At 36.3% G+C, this 24,656-nt stretch overlaps 2 protein-coding genes and 1 non-coding gene across 3 annotated transcripts; 1 reads left to right on the top strand and 2 right to left on the bottom strand.

Moving 5' to 3' along the window:
* The first annotated feature begins 302 nt into the window (after positions 1–302).
* Positions 303–4,668, top strand: LOC116778639 (hairy/enhancer-of-split related with YRPW motif protein). Its single transcript, XM_032672658.2, has 3 exons — positions 303–700; positions 1,148–1,356; positions 3,772–4,668. Exons 1-3 carry the CDS (start codon positions 528–530, stop codon positions 4,287–4,289), a joined length of 900 nt encoding a protein of 299 aa, XP_032528549.2. The 5' UTR covers positions 303–527; the 3' UTR covers positions 4,290–4,668.
* A 2,977-nt stretch (positions 4,669–7,645) lies between these two features.
* Positions 7,646–12,875, bottom strand: LOC116778850 (uncharacterized). The gene is made up of 2 exons (XM_032672905.2): positions 12,618–12,875; positions 7,646–8,886 (listed from the first exon to the last, which is right to left on the bottom strand). The coding sequence occupies exons 1-2, from the start codon at positions 12,663–12,665 to the stop codon at positions 8,398–8,400; spliced, it is 537 nt and encodes a 178-aa protein (XP_032528796.2). The 5' UTR covers positions 12,666–12,875; the 3' UTR covers positions 7,646–8,397.
* Positions 12,876–21,070: 8,195 nt separating this feature from the next.
* Positions 21,071–21,142, bottom strand: Trnaq-cug (transfer RNA glutamine (anticodon CUG)). The gene has a single exon. It is a non-coding gene; the product is annotated as a tRNA-Gln (tRNA).
* Between the last annotated feature and the right edge of the window lie 3,514 nt (positions 21,143–24,656).

The following is a 24,656-nucleotide window of genomic DNA, read 5'->3' as shown; positions in this document are numbered from 1 at the left end:
ATAAGGCTCAAGGTTAAAAATACATAGAATTAACCAATTTTTCAAATGTATGTCAACCCTTGAGATAAACGTGATGCAGTTCGATGTAAGTTATGAACATACACATAAAGTCGGTTCTTAAAAAACTAGATGTAATTTAAAAATGTTTTTTTTCACAACGTTTCCCCGTTTACTTTGCAGCTGGTAAAGTGCTTGATGTGTACTAATAAGGTATATTTTAGCGTGTCTTTGTATTCATCTAAGTGTGTACCGTCGTTGCTCCCGGACGGCGGACACGCGGCGCCACACTCCGCGACCGGCGGGCGACGCGTGCGCACGTGCCCGCGCGTGTTACACACGACCTATTATTACGTTCATGAAAATTATATGAAACTGTGAAACTTACTGCCGTCTTATTATATTTTGATTATTCTTAATAATTACTGAAGTGATTTTTAACATTACCGACTTTCATTAAACATTTTTTCGAGTGCTTTTTACGAATGCTATTAAATAGTGCGTTGAAGGAAATTTAAGTGGAAATAAGAATGGAGTATCAGAGGCATATGGAGCCGAGTCACCAGGGCCAGGGTCAAGGCCAGGGACAGTGGGGCTATGGCTGGGGGACCCCGGCGGCTCCTCCCAACACACACAGGAACAAGAGACCGCACTCAGAGAGCGAAGACGACGCCTTCTCCGAGGAAAGCAGCAAGGACGCCACGTATGTTGACGACAGATCTCAGATAACCCTTACATATAATAAATTTATTACAAGAACAGTACAACGTAGAAGTCGCTACGACCGTAGAGGCTCTACGTACGACGTATGTATTTCAATCGGTCGTAGATACAGTTGGAATTACATTAAAAAATTGTGCAAAAATAGTAAATTTAAATAATAAATGACCTTTTTCATTATTGTGACTGTTAACTACACAACCTTATAGTTATTAATAAAATTGTATTAAACAAAAGAAAGTATTAAATATATTTGTGAAACGATGATAATAATATAAGGGCCAATGACCCTTTTAACTCATAATACAAATTCCTAATAATAAGTTTGACACGGGATAGGTGATGTTATACGAGTTTATTTTAAAAGTTTCTTCAAACAAAATACAGATTATATCTAAATGTATCCAATAATAATATTGGTGACGTCCAGGTCTCCGGGCGGGGACTCCTGCCAGCTGATGACTCGCAAGAGGAGGAGAGGAGTGATCGAGAAGAAGCGTCGCGACAGGATCAACACCTCGCTCACTGAACTCAAGAGACTGGTGCCCGCCGCCTGCGAGAAGCAGGGCAGCGCCAAGCTGGAGAAGGCCGAGATACTGCAGCTCACCGTGGACCATCTTAAGATGCTGCACGCTAAAGGTGAGCACGGAGTCCGGCTGTTAACCACCAACACAAACTAACCTGTATATTTCTCTGCCTCGATGGATTTTTAATAAAAATATCTTAATATTTCTGCTGTTCGCGATCACCGTCGCCCTGTAACAGCTCTGTGTCAGAACATAACATAAATCTCATATACAGCGCGTGTGTTCAGTCAAACACGTATCTTATTCATATAACTGCAAGTTAACCGTAAGAGCCCGTTCTTTCTGGAATCATGTCCGTCCCGTACTCGGAGCACCGTTACGATGTTCCTAAGTTATGAACTACAGTAATGTTTTGTATTAGATTCGTTCGCTTCTCCTGTCTGTTGGTGGTCACCTGTGTGTGAACTCCCTAATCAATCCTCACGTAATGTGTTGTGTCCGTGTCCGTGGTCACCCGGTCCTGGCTGCAGGTCCTGGCATGTGTGCTAATCTCTCATCTAATGGTTCGTTTCCCACGGACCGTTTCCGGGTGTGACAGGTGGCGCGCCGACGCTGTATTGTAATGTAGTCCTTTTTTTATTATTAGTTCCCGTGCGCACGACTCACTGGTTCCGTTTGAACTTCAGCGTTTCGCCGGTCAGTTAATAAGTTATTACAATATTCGGGGAGTTAAACCACAACTCGAACTCCGTACTCCTGTAATGCCCCAGCGCTTCCTTCCTAGCTTGACCTGTAATTGTTAATGTCGTCCTCAACGCCTTCTGCGGTTTCCAACGGAGCGGGTTCCGGATGTCACGCTCATTAAATATAGAGCACTTTATTACGGATATTATATTTTTAATTAGTGATACATTCAGAGTCGGACATTTCAAAATTATCATACTTTTCTATGAAAAGAGTTAAAACTTATACAAACACGAAAAAAAAGGAGTTATTAAAAAAGAATGTGTCAAAGTAATGATGATGAGGAGTGTGTGGGCCTCGATGACCAACATAAGCCTCATCCGACGTGTGTACATCCATTGTCCGTCCCTTCACCAGGTAGGGACATCAAACATCTAACACCTGGACTCGAGCAGGAAGCGCTCCATTTCGACATTAGACCATTTTTTTCCACATTTCATGTGTCATTCTATAAATATTAAAGATGTTGCGGTTAAAATACAGCTCGCATACTGAGAGGAACTTAATAGTCTAATACATTATTAGCTATTAAAATATAAATTAATAAATATCGCATCAATCGCAGCGCTTTTTTTTATTTTATATCGAACAAACAGTGAAAATAAATCAGTTGCAATCGAGTGAATGAATCGGCACACATCAGCGTCGTCCGCGTCATCACCAATGCAGCGGGAGCGCCGCGACCAGCGCATTAGCTGCAACCAAAGATAAGCCGGTTCAGCAAACAGGGGTCGCGTGGGAATCGAACCGCCGACCGCCTCTCACTCCGCCGAGCAGACAACACCCCTGGGAGGGTTGTTTAGTCAAATATCACTTATAAACGCTGCGCTTAATGTAATTGTACACGCCTTTGACTCCCGCTTATGTTTGTTTCGTGTTTTAAATACCCTCACTAGCGAGGTTCCCACCGAGATAAAGAAAAATCTATACACTGCATAATGGATAGATGCGAATAATGACGCTTGTAAAAAATATAATCTAAATTGTTTGGCTCCTGTCACGTGTCTGTGATACATTTTGAGCGGAAGTGAGTCGTGAGTCGGATCTAAAGGGTTGCTCTTCACCTGCGAATAAAAACTCACAGCGGAAGGAAGCGGCCAAGACACCGCCCTGGAGACGCTCCCGAGGACCTCTCCAGAGACTTTAATGTTTTGTGAACACTTGTCTGATGATATTCGATTGAATAGACAAAAGTTTCTACACAAATGAAGGGATGTAGTTTATGTGATAGGAAATAAAAACGTGAGGGTTTTATTTAAAATAATATATTCGATTCTACAACCGGATGGTCGCTAGGAGTATTACGATGTTGATGGTCCGCTGGTCCACTGCCCCACAGCCCCACAGCCCCACAGCCTCACTCATCTCAAACTGTAAGATCAATCTTGTTATATTATTTCCCTGCGGAAGGAGGCCGGAAGCCCGGGGGGTTCCCGTTACGACGTCGTCTCTTTCGCACATCGCCCTCGTTTATCTTCCGTCTCTGTCTCGTCTCCTAACGGAGGGTAAGTCTGAATGGCGGGTTTTTGTTTTCTTGATTTCGGTTTCTTTGTACGTTCTCATTTCGTACGCGCATCTGCATCGCCAACTAGTTATTTTTATCAACCAATTTTGTGAATTCATTACAACCCTTCGCTTTCGTAAAAGACACCTGGTGCCGCGAACCTCGCTATAAAATGACAATTCTTTAAATTATTCCTCCTCGTCTCACCGGCTGCGCTACACTTATACATGAGCAGTCCTCTCCCCTCGACTTTTACTAACCTCGTCTGGAACGTTTCAGGTCTGGACACGTACGCTTACGACCCTCAGCGGTACGCCATGGACTACCACAACATCGGGTTCAGGGAGTGTGCGGCGGAGGTGGCGAGGTACCTGGTCAGCTGTGAGGGTCTGGACATCCAGGATCCTCTGCGTCTTCGTCTCATGAGCCACCTCCAGTGTTTCGCCGCTCAGAGGGAGCTCGCCGCCAAGTCCAACTGGGGCTACCCTCAGTACCCTGCCGTGCCTCAGCCTCAACACGGATACGCGGAGTTGAGACACGAGGCTCCGGTGTCCACGGCCGCCACCACGGTCACGGCTCCCACCGCCATCGCCGCCCCGCTCACGGCCGCCCCGACCTACCCGCACTACCCTCCCGCACCGCCCGCACCCCCCGGTCCTCCGGCCCCCCCGGGACCCCACCCCGCCCCGCCGGTCCCCCATTACCCCGCCCCGTACCCACATCACCCCCCACATCATCAGTACTCACAGAACAGCTCCAAGCCCTACAGACCGTGGGGCGCGGAACTGGCGTACTGATTGCGACACACATTAGACATTCCGATGTGTATAGCTGAACACTGGACGCTGAACACGTTCTGAACGCCGCTGACGCATCGATAGTCTCGTTCAGAATCAATCAGACGAATCGGATTATGTAGTTGTGGATCTCAGAGTTTATTTTGCCCAAAAACTTGAAGACTGTTAAAATAGATCGAATATTTAATAAGTTGCGTGATACCATATATTATATTATATTGATATTTTAATCTCGGAAACAATCGGGACCAAAAACAGAGCTTTAATAGAGAGGAGAGGAAGCTTATACATATAGATGTAGGGTAGCTTTATACGCGCGGTTGTGAACTAGTTGTTGTATACCTGTGTGATATTTTAAAGAGTGTACATTACTGTATATAACGTGATTTGAAAACAGAAATATAAATTATTTTTATAATATTCACGACGTCTTTTCATTTCCTCCCAAACCCGCCTTTGAATACGTATGTATGTATGTCTAAATTTTATATTATATTAAAAACCAAGTGTGGAGTTTGAACAGTGCTAGTATATTATGAATATACTAGTATGACAGGGGATGCTCCACCTGGGTTCCGTGGAACAGCTAACAAGGTTCCGGCAAACTATTTGATATGAGTATGTTCTGTACATGTTTGTATTGATTCGTAATAACTCGACATCAGGATACATCCAACATGTGATTGGTTGGCGGTCGTTTGTATCAAAGTTTAAGGAAGCTAAGGAGGAGTTAAGGGGCTCTTCGCTGGCCAGCGTCTGATGTACCAGCATGTCTATGCAGATGCCGGCGGTCATTATCCGGTCGCCTCTAATATAACCCGGTCCCTCTGGAGCTGTTCCCTGGTATATGGGACGAGTCCACCCCAGTGTTTCCCACGGCGTCCGTCTCTCTCCCCCTCGCGGGTTTCCAGTATCTCCGTCTCTCTCTCCACTTCCTTCCGTTGCCCGCGGGGTGCAAAACATCATATTTTTTTCCCGCTCGTGTGTGCGCCGTGTGTCGGTCCCTACACAGTTAACATAGTTCTATCGAGTTAAACGTTAACTGCAATTCTTAACTGCAGTAACCGACAGACCGATATACGACTTACAGTGTAAATATAATAATTGATTTTATTTAAAATTTTTATTATAAAACAAAAAATATTTATTTGTAAATAATAAAATACAGTCTTAGGCCACAAAAGTACTTCATTTCTCATAAAACCTATTTACCTTTACCTATTTTATATTTGTTTCTGAACATTTAATACGTCAATCTATTAAAATAATTCGCCAGCTCGTTTCTATTATTGGCGCTGACCTTTCCTCGACCCTCCTAATAATGTTCCACCCTCTTTATATCATAATTGATATAACACGACACTACACTGAATATAAATAACAGATTAGTCGTCGGTCATTAAAGATACACCTAATATATATTGCAAGAATATCATATTTTTAGTATTTAATTATTTAACTCGGCTCTTGCTATTTATATATAAAGTTTGTAAGTCGTTGAAATGCAAATATAGTTTGTTCACATCAGTATTTGTTATTTGAGCTGATATCTTTAATTTATTAATCACCACATCGTTAACTAATGTTATCAACATAACACTATCAATACTAACCAATTATTTAAACTGTGTGTTCGTTCGTCACTCGTCACGTAACACTACGTGTCTCTGAGCACGAGCCCACAGCCACAGCCACACCGTACCTGATAACTCATTGTTTACTAAACACTTTCTAATGGGCCCGAGATTAAAGTGTTACGTGAAGAGATAATTTGTCAAAATTACATATTTTAAAACGACTTTCTCGGAGGTCCAGTTCTATTTAGAATAATAATAATGAAACTGCGGAAACAGAATTGATTTTATTTCTTTTTGAGTTTGTAAAGACATTAATTCAAAAAGGTATCACAGTTTACGTGAACACCGATAGCTTACAGTTTGCAGGAACACGTATTAAAGGTGGTTGTAATTATAATAACTAACTGGTGTTTTACTTAGTTCCGAATTACGTCAAAATCATCAAAAATATGTCTTCAATATTGTGCATAAAATATAAACACAATTTTTTCAGTTCCCATTCACCAAATTTAAAATATTGATTAATGATATTACCCCACGTGACGAGTTGTCCTGATATTAAAATATCTTTGCTTTTATTTTAATAAATACTTCATAAATATACAAAAAACTATTCATAAGCCATGTCATCCACAAAAAACTTTCATAACAAAGTACGCTTCCATTTTACTCTGCAATATTTAACTACATTTTCGCTAATAATGGCGAAATACACAAAAACACGACATTCCTTTCTAGTGCGTTCAAAATGGAACCAGTTTAAGGATAAGTAAATAATTAGGGATATTACAAAGAGTTGTCAAGAATATCGCTGACCGGTTACTGACCGGTAACAATGTTACGCGTGCACATTCGTTATATTATATATTTTTGCGAACTTTTATATGAGATAATTATCGGTTATAAGTTTATAAAATGCAGCGAATTATGCTTAATATCTAGCGTTTACTTTATATATAACACAAGAATAATTATATTATTTAATAATATATATATTAAGCGACTCATCCAGAAGTTACGATAGAATATTACACTAGTTTGAACATATGAGTTAATTAGATTTAGCCAACTCTTAACATTCTTATAAATCTATTTATAACTTTACTTTGGGATCTGAAAGGAATTGTGACGATAATTGGTAGTAAGGGTTGAGAAACCAAAAAATATATTAAACAGATCTTACAAAATTCAAAGTGTAACATAAAAAAAATTCTTCATATTTCGTGTGGATATTTTACATCAGGATTGACACAACTGTTCGCTTATATATGGACAAAACTATATTAGTTGTACATACTCTGGCTCTAAATCATTAGTACATATGTATTGACCAGCTAGGAGTTGTCAAGGAACCTGTTTGTATTGTGTGCCTGTCTGTGCGTCGTTAACAGGCGAGTGAACAAACAGTGGCCGATAATTACACATTTGTTGAATAGAAACCTGTTCTTTTTCAAACTTTTAATTTTCAGTAAAATATTTGGCTTAAAAAGATGAAAAAAAAATGCTTTATATTTGGCGTCTCCCGAAAAAAATATATTTACACACCAATAAATATCAATATATTTTATTCTAATAAAGAGAGCAGAAATGTATGCTGATGAAGTTTGTTAGGATTTTCCTTTGAAATTGCGTTTTTTCCCTTTTGTGAATAATAATCCAGTAACGGATTAAATATTCAGTGACATTAATAAAAAAAAGTACAAGTTAAGTTTCTAATGTGAAGACGAACTTTGACTTATTTTTTTACTACACATTAAATTAAAACGAAATAAAAAACTATTTGTCACATTATAATTATATTTATTAAAACGAAAATCTTACAAACTATTATAAACCTATGTTTTATATTTGAGATCAACGAACTATATCTGACGTTATAGTATCACAATAACTTTGGTTATAAGAGATATGTACAGCATACAACATTACTCACTAATAATATAAATTAAAATAATATACTGAACCAATCGATTCCCTATTAAATAGTAAATATATGTTCATTCTATAAAACTGCGGTTCTGTAATACTCTTAGAAAAAGTTAAAAACACATTCAGTTTTATTATTTTTAAGAATAACATCGTTTGAGAAAAGAAAATCTTAAAATGTGTGTGTAGATGAGTTATATAAATTTCTATAATAAAAATGATAAATCCTCTCTGTTATATAAATGTAATAATTTAGTAATATCTTAATGATCTTAAGAGCTATTTGAATTTTAAATGTTCCGTAATCCGTGGCCGTTATCAGTCGTTATCTATGAGGTCGCGAACTCCTCGCAGCCTCAAGGATACGAGCTCTTCGCATAAAAGAATCACAAAACAAGAACAAACGCAGAATCCTTCAAGAGACTCCTTGACTGCTGATAAGACTCGGGTCGCGGTATCTCGCGCGGTCTCCACGATATAATATATGTACACACTGGAGATAATATATGTTACAAACTGAACGCCTCACATTTATATTCTAAGTGTTAGTAAATGCTGACTGACTGACACTGACACTGCCAGTCCTCGGCCGTGTGACAGTCTATCTATAACGTGCTAACGAGTTCGAGGCTCTCGTTGATGATGTTCTGCCTCTGCTCGTTGCCGTCCAGCTCCAGGTCTTGGTCCAGGTCGTGGTCCGGGTCGAGCTCGGGGTCCAGCAACGTGTACTCCGTGTGTATGCTACTGCTGTCTTCGCTGTCGTTGACGTTGAAGTACGTGACTGTAGCGTAACACACCGGTCGGTGCGCCGGGCTGCTCCTCGTGGAGTCGTACGCGGAGTCGTTCATCGATTCGTTTCCGTAGCTCTGGAGGCTCTCGTTTCCCGACCCGTAGCTGTTGTAACTGCTGTAGGTGTTCTCGTAGGCCTGGTGCAGGTGTAGAGGTGGCAGGGAGGTCCTGCAGGGGCAGAACCTCTGTATGTCGATCTCCGGTCTGGCGTCCACGGTGCCGTTGTAAGACGGCGACCGAACCAGAGGAGAGACGCGGTTGCGAGTGCTGCTTCTGTTCTTACTTCTCTTGAATAGCTTGAAGGCCTGCAACGTAGATATTTAGTCTTTAAATAAATACAACTTTAATTTTAATTACTTTTTATGTATTTACATATACATATACAAGTAAACCGTATGTTTCATATGAGTATGTATTGGTAAACGACAGTATATGTAAGTTCCCTGTCTGTCTACTATCTATCATGGTGGCGGGGCTCCGTCAATCGCCCTCGTTCGCTAATTTTAAGTAATGTCAATAACATTTATACTCTAAGGTTGCCATTAAAAAGTATCAAGGACTCAAAATAAGATGTCCGACATCTCGTCTGCCCGTGATCACGGTTGCTGAAAAGTAACCGAAACGTCGGGAGTATGTAGTTTTAAAATAATAAAATCCGCGTAGTATGTCCGAAATATATTAGTTTCATTTAAACTCAAAATAAGGTTTGATCTCAACGCCGTTCCATTTGAATGGTGTTATTTCTCATCTCACTTAATTTACTAATTTACTTTACTCACTTAATTTACTCTCTATATATTTTATAAGTATAATTGAGATGTATTGTGATAGCAATGGTGCAGATGGTGCACACGTATATAATTAATTTATTTAAATAACTATCCCAATGTATGAATAATTAAATTTATTCCAATTAATCATTCCGATTCCGTCATTCACTTCAACGTGAGTCATGTGAGATGCAGCAAGTAATCTTCTATTTTTATGTCAAAACTAACTGTTTGGTTCGTCCAACGAACAAACAGTTTCTATATAAGAACTATATTGTAGTGTAAGGTTGTGTACACACGTACGTTAATATTGAATTCACCTCTGACCCCGTCCACATTAAACGCTCAACGTCCCTCGACGCCGTTCGCCTCCAGCCACCTGATCAATTCGTTCCAACTTGTCTAACTTTGGATATTAATAATTCTATAACTTGAAATCCTTCGATAACCTCACTCGACATTTTGCTATAATTTTTAAAAACAATTCGATAGCTTCTTCTTTCAGTTATCCTCAATATTAAACACAGCTTATAAGAATAGACATTTAAAGAGAGATCCCTTTAAATTGCTGTAAGATATATTGCGTTTGCCGTTACGTAATATACATAAGTAGTCGGGTAATTTCGGCGGTGTAAGTCTCAAGGTCACGCTGCAGTACTCCTCAGAGACAACGTCAGGAGATCGGGAGGAGTCACAGACTGAGAACATTAATAGATCATACTTCTTTATCGATCATTCAACATATTCGCTTTATAAAATAGTCTTCAATTGTTAATCAGAAATGACACAAATTCGGACGATCTGTGAAGGTCATAAAGCGTTAAACTTTGACGACATCAAAAGGATCTCGTTTCCCCTTAATTGATATTCACATTGTAATTATAATACTTCGGTAAATTATAATAAATTTATTGGAAGCTCTTTAATAAAAGTCTATTTTTATTGTTTTCAAACGGCGTCTGTTACCGTGGGAAAGTCGTTATTTTATGCTAATTTTATATACTATAGAGTCAGGTTGTAGGGGGTTGTCGCCTGGCTCGCCGGAGCGTGTCCAGTGTTTTCAAACGTGACGAACGTCCACACAGTCCATGATAATAATAAAAGGAATTCTTATCGGTTTACTTTGAAACGCAGCACGGCCGGAGCCGCGGGGCGAGTGTTGTACAGACTTTACTGTTTATTATTATTTGCACTGGAATCTAAAGCCGAAACCTTGGGCGACTGTAATAGTGCTTGAAATAATACATGAGATGTTGTTGAGTTTGTCGGAACTTGAACATTAATATTTAAACAACTATGAATTTTTTATGTGAACGTTCTAGAAATGTGCGTCCCTTGTTGTCCGTTGTTTGTCACTTGTCAGATGGTACTAGGTGTACCTGCTGAAATTATGAATCAAAATTTGTGTATCATAGACAGTTCTCGGAAAATATTATACAACGGTGAAGATTTTATCATAAATTTTTACGAACATTGAATAGATTGTAATAGAATTATTTTATAAAAAAAAAAACTAAAAAAATATATTTAGAAAGCATATTTTTCACTTCACCGATCTACGGTTAAATTAAACTCGTTCTTGTGTTTTACTCAGCTGAACGGGTGTCCGACCAGACAACATGCTCAGCAAATGATTTAACAAGAATTCAAAATATTTAATATATATATATATCAATGACTGTTAACTAACATTAAAACCTGGTTTGAATTTGACAATAATATATATAGATAATTATTTGTTTTATCGAGACAACCAATATCTAACTAATTATCGATCTCATTAAATAAACAATTGATTTCTGTTGTTTAATCGACGTGTAGTATTCTTACTAATCATATTTTTGTGTGTGTGATATGCGTATGCACATGATGAGAGGAGACCCTCAGAGGCGAGCCTCGTCTGACGGTCGGTCTGTCCATCAGAGTTGAACGAACACAGATCGGACGCCGCTGGAGTGATTTACAACACCCTCCCTATCAGCAATAAACAAGCTGCACTATCGATACGTATTGTTATGCGCGTTACAGCGACGTTCATATTGTTCACGCTGACATCACACGGAGATGACGAGTCGCTCACAACTCACTGAGAACGATCTTCACAGTCGATTGTGACGAGAAAAGTAGTCTCAAATAGTAGTCAGAAATATTACTTAATTGAATTTATTGTTGTCTTCTGTATGTAATAACGACTCCGACGCGCCTATTTTGACTCAGAAAGAGAGTGTGATAAAAAATTAAATGAACACAACAAATTGGTAATATAATATAATATATTGTAATTGATCAGTAATTGTTAGCTTTATGTTCCATCACAATCTCCGTGAGTGATATGTGAGTATTACATCGACTGGTTCACGAGACGCACTCACTATCAGAGATCTCAGTAGTCATTACAATAACAAAGTAGGCAACAACACAACGACACAGCCATATAGCTAGAATGGGACTGTTCGATAAATTAATATTATATTTTGCCTAAACAGAGATACAAACATAACTAATTTTTCATAGTAACAAGATCACTCTCTAGTTACGACGATGCGGTGACTTGATCTAAAACGATCTGATTCAAAACACATTTTACTTGTCATAAACGAGCAGTTAGGAAACAATGAGAACAACAAAATATAAAAAAATAATTTAACTGAATTTGTATTGAAACAACATAAAGAAAAAAAATAACTTATTATAGACGCTAACTAGTTTATTGATTTGTGTATAGCGATAACTATACCGATATTAAATTTAATACAAATTATCAAAACAGTGTGAATTATTCGCGGGAACTATTTTAAGATGATTTCCATCTGGTATTATAATACAGAGACCATCCCGCGACCGTTCACGTGGTCGACAGCGACACTATCCATGCTAAAGTCGTTCGTTTGTTTAAAATGTGACGAACTGATATCTAAATAACTATTAAGTAACTTAATTTCCGTAATTAGTTAAGTATATTTACGCGAGGACCTCGCAAACAAACAGACAGCCTCTCTCGGAGATCGCTGTGGCGCGGCGTGAGAGGTCTGTTATCACTGTATAAATACACGAAAAAATACACACTGTGATAAGACGACAGGATCCCGCGCGGACCTTCTGATATCAATGCTGAATATTGTTTGTTGCAAACTAATTCACCATTAAAATTTGAATTAAATAACTACCGACACGAATTGTTACGGAATGCAGGCATTTCTTTAAGGTTTCATGTAAACAACGAGGGTCGTTATCGGGAGATCAAAACGATATGTTTGTAGACTCACCTGCAGCCACTTCCTCCTGGTCTCCGTGAGGAAGTCGGTGAGTACCATGCTGAAGATTCAGACACGAGATGTTGATGGAACCGTCGCGTGTGGGGAGTCGCGTGCGTATCGCGCGGCCGTCACTGAGGGAGTGCGTATCGGAACTCGGCTGGCGGAGGACGAGGGCGGAGGGCGAGGGCTGGGACTGTCGGAGGGACGCGTGGGAACTGTCGCACAAACAAAACTCAACTCCCTCCTGCGATAAGTTGCAAATTTTCCCGCTTTTTTTCCACGTTTATTAAATTACTCGTTTATTCACGGATCCCAGTTCACAGTGACCAACTGACAGTGTATTATATTTAGGGCTGTGTTATATTGATTTACGTGATTACAATTCATTCATCTCATCACAAAATAAAAAAAACAGGTGTAAATAATATATTTAGCAAGACTTGTCGCATTAACGACCTGAAGACGGCGGAGCACGGAATCTATATAACAGTTATCATATCGTGTGCTTATCATAGAAAATAAACCTCCAAATAAGTTAGGTTAGTGTATCATATGTTATAATTATTCCTATCTATAAAAACTATTAATCTCATTTTATTAGAGACGGAGCTTTTGCATAAAGCACAGCCCCCAGAACCGGGCCTTTTGAGTGAACATAGATTGAATATCGCCGAGTTAAATTTGTGTTGACCTTACAAGGGGATACTTCGCATCACTCCTAAAGTATTGAAGCGGTTCCATGAAGAGACCTAAACAAATACATGAGTTTACAAACACTAATAGACTCATGTATGTATGAATGAAAATGTAATGTAAAGTATGCTTAGTACGTGTTCATGTCGTCACACTACTGAAACGAATCCTACGTTAAAACTACGTACGAAGATTTATGAACGAAAAACTCCACACGCTCCGTATGTAGTTTGACGTACTAACTTATGATGAGCGTACTCAATAACACAAAATAGTAGATTATCGTTAGTAATTATTACCGACAATTACTCATTGTTTTTGTCTTACTTCACATATATAAGGAACAGAAATTGTTATTAAAGTTTAATATATATATAATAGTTTTATTTTGAGATAAGTATTTCAGACCATCCCGCGCCCACACCATGTTGTTCCGATTATTAATAACTGACCCATTATTCCTTTGCATATTTGGTTTTCTAAAATAATCTTATCCTATATACATACTAGCGGTTGTTCTCTGTCACTGCAGCCACTGAATCCGAACTGCACTTCATGATTGCACCCGTGTAGTTTTGCGATCGGGGCCGGGCTTGGGACCGTGATCAGAATGAAATTTGTTATCTGTATGGGACAGGTATCACGTTCCAAAAATGAGGTGTGCAATTTCAGGGTCAGGATTTGGGATCGAGATTAAAGGTAGCCTTCCTTCTCCAGGGTTCCATCTATCTATATATCAAAATTCATCAAAATCGGTTAAGTATTTTACCTGTGAAGAGGTAGCAGACAGACAGACGGAGTTATTGTCGCATTTATAATATTAGTAGGGGTATGTAAACTTTATAGTATGAATTAATTGTTAATATCTTATATATATATAACTATGTCGTTCGTATTACGTTACATTATTGACTTCGCAGATCTCATTAATACTTGTAGATTATTTGTGAAACTCATCCCAAACTCGCAACATTTATCTCGTCATGGAACACACATCTCTCGGTACATCCTGCGTGTGTGCTTGTATTATTTACACTCATTTTTATGAATCCATGCCAACGTTTTGAGGTTATCAACAGTGTAAAACAAACTTATCAAGTGCACTCCTGGCGTCTTTTTATGTAATCTCTATATTTAAGAATATTTTTTTTACTTCCTTATAATTAGATTATTTTGCTGCTGAGTATTGAATTCATGTGTCATACTCTTCACTAAATCAACGTAACTTTGGTTTTACCTCTATTATAATTCCATATTTCTGTATCATTCACAAGTTCTGCGATTTAACCGATTTTCTTTCTTTCTTCTTTTTTGTTTTCATTACAATCAAGTAACCTTGACCATTGTTTGAAATAACTCTCTTCAGAAATAATAAAATTCATAGATATTGAAAAACTCGTAATATAACGCAACGGATTGAAGGTAAATAAGATTGAATCTAGTACAAGTATAGTCCTCGACTTCCCCCACGCCTATTAGAAATATTATCCACAAGTGACTTATTTATATTACAAATATACTTTTGTATCATTCCTGATGGATTATTTTAAACATAACATCTAAATACTTTATTTTTTTATAGTTCTTGATAAATATATCTAGACCATAATAACAGAGATCACATTGTCTAGACTTCTTTTCACTAAAAGTCTGTGTTCACAGAGACTTTCCTCTCAGAGATTCTCTGATTTAATCTTCTTGATAAAGAAGATTAAATCTTGCCATTTACTAAAAAAAAACAAATCGACTGTCAGTCACACTCGTGCAGGAAGACTGCCGCAGAATGAGGCTTGAATGAAAATGACAAAACAGTAATGTATGTTGTATGGAAGATCACTTAAATATTCATGTTATTATGTTCTTTAATATTAGTTGTTACAGCATTTAAATGAAACTAATATATTTCGGATATACTATGCGAATTTTAATATTTTAAAAACTACATAATCCCTACATTTCGGTTACTTTTCAGCAACCGTGATCAAGGGCAGACGGGATGTGAATGATCGTGCCCGTGATCACGGTTTCTGAAAAGTAACCGAAGTCTTAGATTTCATTAGTGGTTACAGCGTTAACAGACACACGGACGAACACGCTTTGCAGTCTCAATCAAAACATGCGTACATGAAGTTATTATATTTTATATTTGAGAAGAGGTTCTCGAGCTCACACACACACACACACACATACATAACATGTCTTGGAGTCTTGAAGTTGGATGTATTAATGTAACTTACACAATAAACAACATAAACTCAGTGTGTCCGATATTAATAGTTTAGTGGAGAGACTCTGAAACTAATTATTACTTTATAAACTAATATCAATTGCCTGTATACATATGGGCTACATCATTGGCATTCAAATACCTATGTTTATCAGTCGCCTCTATATTTTATATACATGTTAGGTTTTAATTATTCTCTTGTTGGTAATTAGGACGAACATTAAATATTATTTATTGTCAATTTCTGCCGCCTATATGTTTTACTACCCATTTGGAGACAGTAAACTTGCCAAATACATTACATAGGCCGTGACAATAAAGCAGAGTTTATTTAAAAAAATATATCTATAAGGAATTGAAACCTTAAAGAGTCAAGTAGGTATGTTTTATACCTTTATCCCGAAATAAACCCAAAACCGCTATAGGGACTCTGCGCCTTTTATTCTAAAGGCTGTATTTTATGACAAAGAAAAGGTTTTATATACGTTCTGAGCAGATTTGAATCCATTCGACTGTAAAAGGAGTTCCAATGGAATAATATGTTTATAAGTGTAAGTCGGTGTTTTGTAAACGAGTCCACAAAGAAAGGGTTTCTCAAGTCAACTGTATAGATTATTTTATATTGTTATCTCTTAACTTTACGTTTTTTTTTATGTTTAGAATGCCTATAATTTGTAATCAAATTGATCTTAGTATGTTTACCCCAAGTTTAAGATACTGAATTTTGGCAGTTTTATTCGTAAATTCACCACATGACAGTAAAGTATAGTGGAATATTGAAGGTACGTCTCAGTGGTATTTGCAGCATAAGTTCGAACAAACCTTCCTATAAATAAAAGTTATTGAATGAAAAACCGAAAACGCTTACATTGACTTAAACCAATACAACAGTCAACACGTTTGGTGAATTTTACAGACATATACCAGTGACGTGCACACCATAGATGCAAATAAGCAGTGCTTACCCTATCCGTACAAAAACCAAACCTACACTGTTTGATTCTCGCTTACATGCTTTTAATGATACATTACGGAATACGAATGTTTACAGACATATAATGTCATTTGATTCACGATTTGGTAAAATTGTCAAAAGTGCTACCTATCAACTCGATCGGCCGCTGCTAGCGGCTAGCGCCGCTTCCCAGTCCTAGCGGCCGTATGCAGAACTACTCGGTGCATATATTCAATACCAATAATCTCAAGGACGATCTACAAATCTCGTGTTGCATGCAGGAAAAATTCGCATGTGTGTGTGCACAAACTATGCATGTGTTAGTGTTGGAGAGGCACTGCTTCCTTAACCCTACTCGTTTAAAACGTCATAGAAACTGAGTTGACTTTTTAATCTATCGTTCAAATATTTTTATCGCCATTTTGTTATTATTGTCTTTCTAAGCGAAAGTGAATAAGTTTTAGTTAGCTAATTAATGAATTTATTAACAAATTATGGAAAATTATAGCTGTGAGCTCTGTACTGGTGTGGGTGTATCGAAATTAATTACGAGTTAATTTTTAATGTTGTCGTTTGATGGTAAAATTAAAATAATTACAAAGGATATGTGTGTGACCAGTTGAGAGTGAACTAAAAGAAAGGTAAAGTTATTCGTTTTAATTAAAAGTATTATGATAGTTATAATTAGCTAGCAGGTTGTGTGCACACAAATAAGTTATTTTGTTTTCCTTGTTTGTTGTTTTCAAATCATAATAATACAAATGTTTGGATCTCCACTGGATAATCCGATTAAATAACTTTCATAAAGCGCTGATGAACAGCTCGTAATCGTTTTAAAGTACTTTCGTGGATCAGAGGTAGTTGATAGATTCATAAACTATATAGATGTTAGTTTTGATCGGACTGCTGTAACTTTATGCGCAAATATTATCAATATTTTACAGGAGGAAATTATGAAGAAAATTAATATATCTTTTTAATATTCTGATTACCCTACCCCAAATCTCTGTGCACGCCTCTGACATATGTAATAAGCCACACTCAAATTGGTTCAACTGAAATACACAGACAAACACAAACAACATAGTTTTTGGTCTGATTGCTTTGGTAAAGTCACCAAATAATAGTTTTTGCATATATAGCACAGCATGCTTGGTCCGAGTTGTTATCACGACACTACATGCGGAGCGTTTCCAATTTTTTTATAAATCATGACACGTTGTCGTATTGACGTAGGTTATTCATGAGAAACGGAAAACGCTTCGAGTGTAGTCTGACGATCCAAACTTGTACTAAGCATACGGATCACTATCAGTTATATTTGATTATTCTCGGCCCATCTGGATATTACATTTGCTCCTCCAATTAACCCGGATCTCATCTTCATATGGTTATTACTAGATTTTATGAAGTCTAAACGGCAGACCTTTCGCCTAACTGGCATTATCTAGACTCACGAGAAGGTCTGAGTAATACGATTAAATATATTTCCGTAGTCATTATTAGACATGACATTAAAGTTGACATGAAAATAACTATATAATGCTTAAATATACATAATTTCATAAAACATTAGAAAAATTTGAAACAACAGTTTAACAAATTAATAATTGAATAAAAGTAACTCGATAAAAGTTAAGTAAATTATAAAATACAACACGCGACTGTTTGTATCGCGTATCTGTTTCAAACACGTAGTAAGTTTTACTGCAATCTGCATGTGAGTATTATATTAACTTATAAGTATCTATCATACAGCATATATAAGTAAACCATGGAATCCTCAAAACAATTTGTAAAATAAGCAGAGGATATTGGAAGTTCACTTGTTTAAATAGTATTGCACCTGCACGTTACTCCAGACGACGTGATTTATAAGAATTTAATTCAAAAACAATGAAGGACTCATCACCACCACGGTCACCTCATCACCATCAGCTACCAGGGGAGATCACCATATATGTATATGTCTATATATACATTAAGTAGCCGGCTTCCACATTTTCCCGAAAATAAATGAAGCAAATATTTTATCATCTCTCTACATCTCATTATACATATTACAATATATATATTGATGAGGCGAATAATTAAATACCGATTAAATTAATCAGCGAACCGGTTGAAGAAAGGCAGGTATGTAACATTATGCATTTTAATTGAAATGAAAAGAAGACGATAGTGTGGTGAAATAATGTGAGTGTTTCCGAGTTCATTATCCAATATTACTTGTGAGTGATACTTTGAGATTTTCACTAAATAAATACAGCAGGATTCCTGCGTCTTGTGACTCGTGTATTTATAGATTTTATATTTTATTTCACCTGCCGTGCTCTCGATCGTGTTCCCTGGAAGACGATATGTAAGTGTCACTTCCATAGCGTATCTCACGTCTCTTTACGAACAAGCGGCTGTTCAATACAGGTATATATTTTGTTAAGACATTTAAATATTATTTTACCTTCGTCCTATTACCCGAGATGTTGGGAGTCGATGTCTACGCTGATGGAATTAACTTATAAGATTTGTTCAATGTCCATTAATATAATGAAAGGTAAAATAAAAAAAAAAGATAGTAACCTTTTTTTTATTATTTTACCTAATTTGAGAGTTCCATTTGTCGCACATTTATGTATGTAATATTTCTCGGTCGAGTTACAGAATTTTATTAATAGTGACGCTAAGCTTGTGTTTGTTGCAATAAAGTATTTGAGACAATTTTTATTAAAAATCTTATTAGTATAAAAACACTATATTTCGATACATAAAATTATCGATATGTAACATTCAATCAGGGCATGTTAAATCCTCATATCTAGTATAGCACGTGTCACGCCCATTGTTTGTCGTGGTGGGTGCGACACATCACTACACACTTGTTTTTTTCGGGGTTCTGTGCAAAATACCTGCCGTACAATTCATCGCCAAACTTGATCTGCGCGTAACTTATATAGTGAAACACAAAGGTTCGTATGATGACGTTATGCATTTATTAGGTACATTCAAACAATGTTAAAAAAATAATTAAAAAAAATTACAATTCTCTAATATAAATTCTTTAATATAATTTAAAAAACTAACTAATAAAAATAATATGTTTTTATTTATCGTTGGCTTTATAAAAAATACAACATTACATTGTAATAACAAACTTATATTAATGAAGCTGTTTCAAGTGCAATTTAACAAAAAATAATTTTATATTTGTTCCACTCGACTTAACGACAGAGGCAGCAACCCTCTCTTTGATGTGAAGTAGCTGCAACACGATCTACGTTACGAAATATAAGCTCCTCGTCTCTATATATCCAGTATCCTCTATATATAACCTATATAGTCTGGAATCAATACGGGAATAGAAAACAAGTCATCGATCAACAATACCAATTCAAACAATAAAATATTCGGGAAGGCTTTCCGCGAGCGGTGACGTCACGGGCGCGACGTGGGAACGGCGTCGCGGGACGGTCACACGCGCGGCCGGCACGTGCCTGGCGATTAATATAGAGACACCCCCGGCCCGGGAGGCCCGGAGCACGCGGAACACGACGCTCTGATGATGAGGGGAGGGTTCAGGACGGGTTGCAGGAGCACACAGATCCCGCACATTAATATAATTACAGATTTGTGGAAAGTGTTCGTTCATGTTGGAGCGCGATTCGTTCACATACATGTATGATATTAAATTTGATTGCGAATGTAATACATGAAGACGGACAGAATCAGTCAGAAAATATATAATATAAATTTATAATTTAATTCTGTGAGTTTCGTGCTTTGTAAAATAACTTTATAGGATCACCAAAGTTCCTCCAAAAGTAATAATACAATGTAGTGATGCGTATTTTTTTGTTTGTTATACATTGACTAAAAGCCCTATATATCGTAAACAAAAATAATATTTTTTGTTATTCGATTTAATATTTAAGTGACAGGTCCACAGATAAATAATAAAAAGAAAATGGCCACCTAATGTTGTACATATACAATTTTATATAAATTCAAGGATAAACTTCATGTACATATAAAAATAAATTAATATTTAATTTGAAACATCGCGATGAAATGTTTTAATTTCTCTTTGGAGTCCATCTCAAACAGACAACGTCAATTTTAATTCCGTTAACAAGCACTAGAAGAGATTAAGCTCCTCGCTGAGCATTCAGCAATTATATATTTTTGCTCATTATTTGGAACATAAAAATATATATAATAATAGCGGCGCGCGTCGTCCGCGTGTCCGGCACGCGCCGTGCTACAGCGTTCTTTACTTGTGTATTATTGTATATGGTGATTGTTGGGTGAGGTTGCGAGCTCGCCAGTTCCTTTGTGGCTTAGAGCTTAAACTAAATGACGTTTGCGTTTAAAATACATGTCCGGAGTAGAAAAGTGTTCTTTACACACGAGGGTTCGTTTTTAAATAAATGAAAAAAAGTCATTTAAAAAATATATAAACTCCTTATAATTTATTCACTACATATTAATGGAGGGTAAAAATACATTTTCTACAAAGTGATATTCCCTAACTACTTTATAAGTATATCCTATTACTCAGGAAGATTTAATAAAATTGTGATAAAAAAAAGCAGGTCCCACCGAGATTTGAACTCGGATCGCTGGATTCAGAGTCCAGAGTGCTAACCATTACACCATGGAACCAGTAACATTAAGGGACCAAGTTTGACTTCTATTTGTTAAAAGGTTAAATAAAAATAAAGTTAAATATAAATAAAGCCTTAGAATATTTAACACTGACTTCTTAAAAACTACTCGAGACTGCCTCAATATGTTGGTTATTTAACCACACGCGTTAAATAAAAACAATTTACAAGAATTCTTTGACAAAAACTAATTTAAATTTTTAAGGACATTAACAATGTTGCCAGCTATTTTTAAAATTCAATAAAGTCTCAGGAAACTTTAGACAAATTTTTCATCGCGTATTTTAATATTAATTTTATTAAATTCCCCTACTTACAATAAAATTGCGATATGTTCTTATAAAGTAACATATGAAGGGATGTTATTTTAATCCACTGCCTATCAAATACCGACAACCTTCACCTTCACAATAAATTTTTATACCTATAAATTATAATCTTTAAACAGAATCCTGCAAGTACTACGCGAATATACAACTAGTTCAGTATCTTTACCTCTTGGAAGACATTTTAAAAACAGTCGAACGACGAGAATATTATGAAGGAAGTAATAAGTGAAACAGGAAGATGGACAAGCTATCAATTTATATAGAATTAATTAAAATATGTAGTTATTTTCATACACAAAACATGCCGAAATAAAAACTGAAATTTATTATAATGATACAAACGGACCGTTTCAACGCTATTAATATATTATATTAATAATAATTTATAAAGAAAAATTTTCAAAATGCACCTTGACACTTTAAAGCGATGGTTTGTTAGCAATAAAACTGTAATAAATAATTACACCACAATAATATATCGCAGAGTGAAACAAACAGCGGTCGGGAACTGGAAACGTTTGATGGAGTACATCTATTGAATGATGGTGATGACCTCGTAAGTGATGACTTGTCACCCATCACCCATCATCCATCACATACATCGACAGGCGGACACAGGAAGAGTTATATGTATTACATATTGACACTTGAACTTATATTTGATATTGATTACAATCATCGTACGTTTCACATTTTGTTGATTTACAAATAATATTTAAAAATTTCCAAATTATTAACATATTTTAATATAAATATAACTAATATTTTTCGGATTATACTACGCGTATTTTATTATTTCAAAAACTACATAATCCCGACGCTTCGGTTACTTTGCAGATACCGCGATCACTATTCACTGGCGTCTCGTCTGTCGGTAAATATTAAGAAACGAGTCTTAGATCTCATTATAATTTGAACACTACGATAAACTGGCCGAATGAGTGTTGAAAGTTTCCAATATGAAGTTTTAAAATAATTTCATGAAGTAGTTTGTTGTAATAATAAAAGTTACAGAGTGTATATCATACATTTATGACTAGTGTGTGAGTGTGTGTGTGTGGTGTGCTACATATGACCCCGCGGGGTAACACTGTGGCGGCGGCCGTCTGAGTTATGTTCGCAAACATTTTGAATGTTACAGTTATTATTTCTCTCTTATTGATATTCGACGTTATGATGAGCCCTGACACCCCACACTCCTGTGGGGTCACACTAGGACCATCTTCATACTTTCAACAATTTATATAATCCACTTCTTTTATTTCCCACAGGCATAGTTATAAAATAAAACACAAATATCAACAATCTAACAGGCGCTTAAAAACAGACTAAACTCTAAGGACGTTTAAAACACATGTCACTCCTCCTCCTGCAGTATGAGTGTAGTTTATTTTATATCAAAAATATTCTTTTACAAAACCCGAGTCTTCAAAACGTTAAATAATTCTTAAAATATAGCTTCTTAAATTTTATTTATGAATAATGTATTTATTATTTTCCTACCAAGTCTCTAAACTCCCCGCCGCGCTACAACACATTGTACAAATAAATTGCATCAAACCACGAACTGACCATACCGTTTTATTGCTTAACAATTAGCTCACCGACCCCCGCTGCAGACCTGCACCCTTATGGCCATGGATATAAAGAGCATTTTAGTTAAACGATATTTGATAGACTACAGAGTGACCACTACTGACCGCTAAGAAAAACATTACAAGGGCTCCGGAATTAAGTATTTAATTGGATGTAGCAGTATGGTCACTCTGATCACTCGCTGATTCCTATTTACTATTACTTTTATATGTTCCTTGACTCTACACGAGCCGGCTTTGTTGTGAACTCACCTTCGTTTGGTCGTCATTGTACATTTTGATTTGAGAGCTAAATAAGTATACTTTAATGGAGAAATAGCTCTGGCTGTCTTCTCAGAACCGTTTTTACCTTTTTTATTCGATTGCTTTGGATGGAGGACTATCTTATAGGAAATTTGTCAGTGTAGAGGCCGAGTGCATCAATAGTTTCTTCAAGCAAAGACAGAATTAAAGAAAAGAAGCGCATCGGTATTTGCAATATAAAACATTTTGTTCGATTTTGTAACAATCTCTCGTCAATGTTTCTCAAACATATTTTGAGTTTTGTTTCCATCTTTTTGCAAAACTCTGCAATCTTGGTATTAGGCTAAAATTTACTTAACACAGTTAGATAAAGACGAAGTCTTGTAGCCTTTTCCTAATAAATAATGCAGTCGCGAATAGAAAGATTTGGACTTTCATTGATACTTAAATTCAAAGGGATGTTTAGAACCTGTAACTACTATCTGTGTGATATTTTACATACCCGACCGAGAATATTTCGTTTTAAAACTGCGTAAACCCGATACTAACAGTGCGCACGCGTCCAATTACACAAGTTCAGATACGTTACGATGCAACTCAGCACGAGTCCCTGTGATTCAATTAATGTGAAATTTTATTTGTACGCGTTTTGACATCATTCACACAAAATAAAAAGGTATGCATTGAAAAATAAAACTTTAATTTACTGTTAATATGTTCTAGCCTACATTACATACTTCATGCTTATAACAGCATTAAATTGTTTATTTTTAAATAAACTTAACGTTTTCACACTCACATATAATATGATTATACATTTTAAAATATTGGTGTATTTAAAAAAGTCACAAGTGCAATTATAAGATTAATTTTTAATTTTATAGGGAAATGATCAAATTATTCAATAAGGGGAAAGTATATATTCAATTATCAGGGGCTATTCTAATCGAATCGAATATAACAAACGATCTGTTGTCACTTGTAAATTATATTTTACGATTTGGTTACAACTGGTGTGGTTTATGAGCGATCATTCATCCATCGACTGCACAATGCTCTTGGGATTTTAAAATTTTATTCGTCCATAAATTAATTTAATATTGATAGGAAATTTATTTATTTAATATATAAAATTCGAGTTTTATTTTTATATCAATAACAATGCATAGAATTAAATTAATAAATATATAATATTAATTTAAATTAAATGTTTGATTCATTAATAATGAATGTCGCATAATCTTTTGAGCGCGGTATGTAAATCGCATTTTTTTTTTTTTTGTTGACAGCCGTGAAAGTTTTAAAACGTTTTAATTGTCAAAGTGTACGACGCGGCGGTGACGGC

The sequence above is a fragment of the Danaus plexippus genome, chromosome 6 (assembly GCF_018135715.1).
Source record: "Danaus plexippus chromosome 6, MEX_DaPlex, whole genome shotgun sequence".
NCBI lineage: Eukaryota > Metazoa > Arthropoda > Insecta > Lepidoptera > Nymphalidae > Danaus > Danaus plexippus.
Note: the sequence above shows the minus strand (reverse complement) of the source record. Positions and strands in the feature narration are given on the sequence as shown.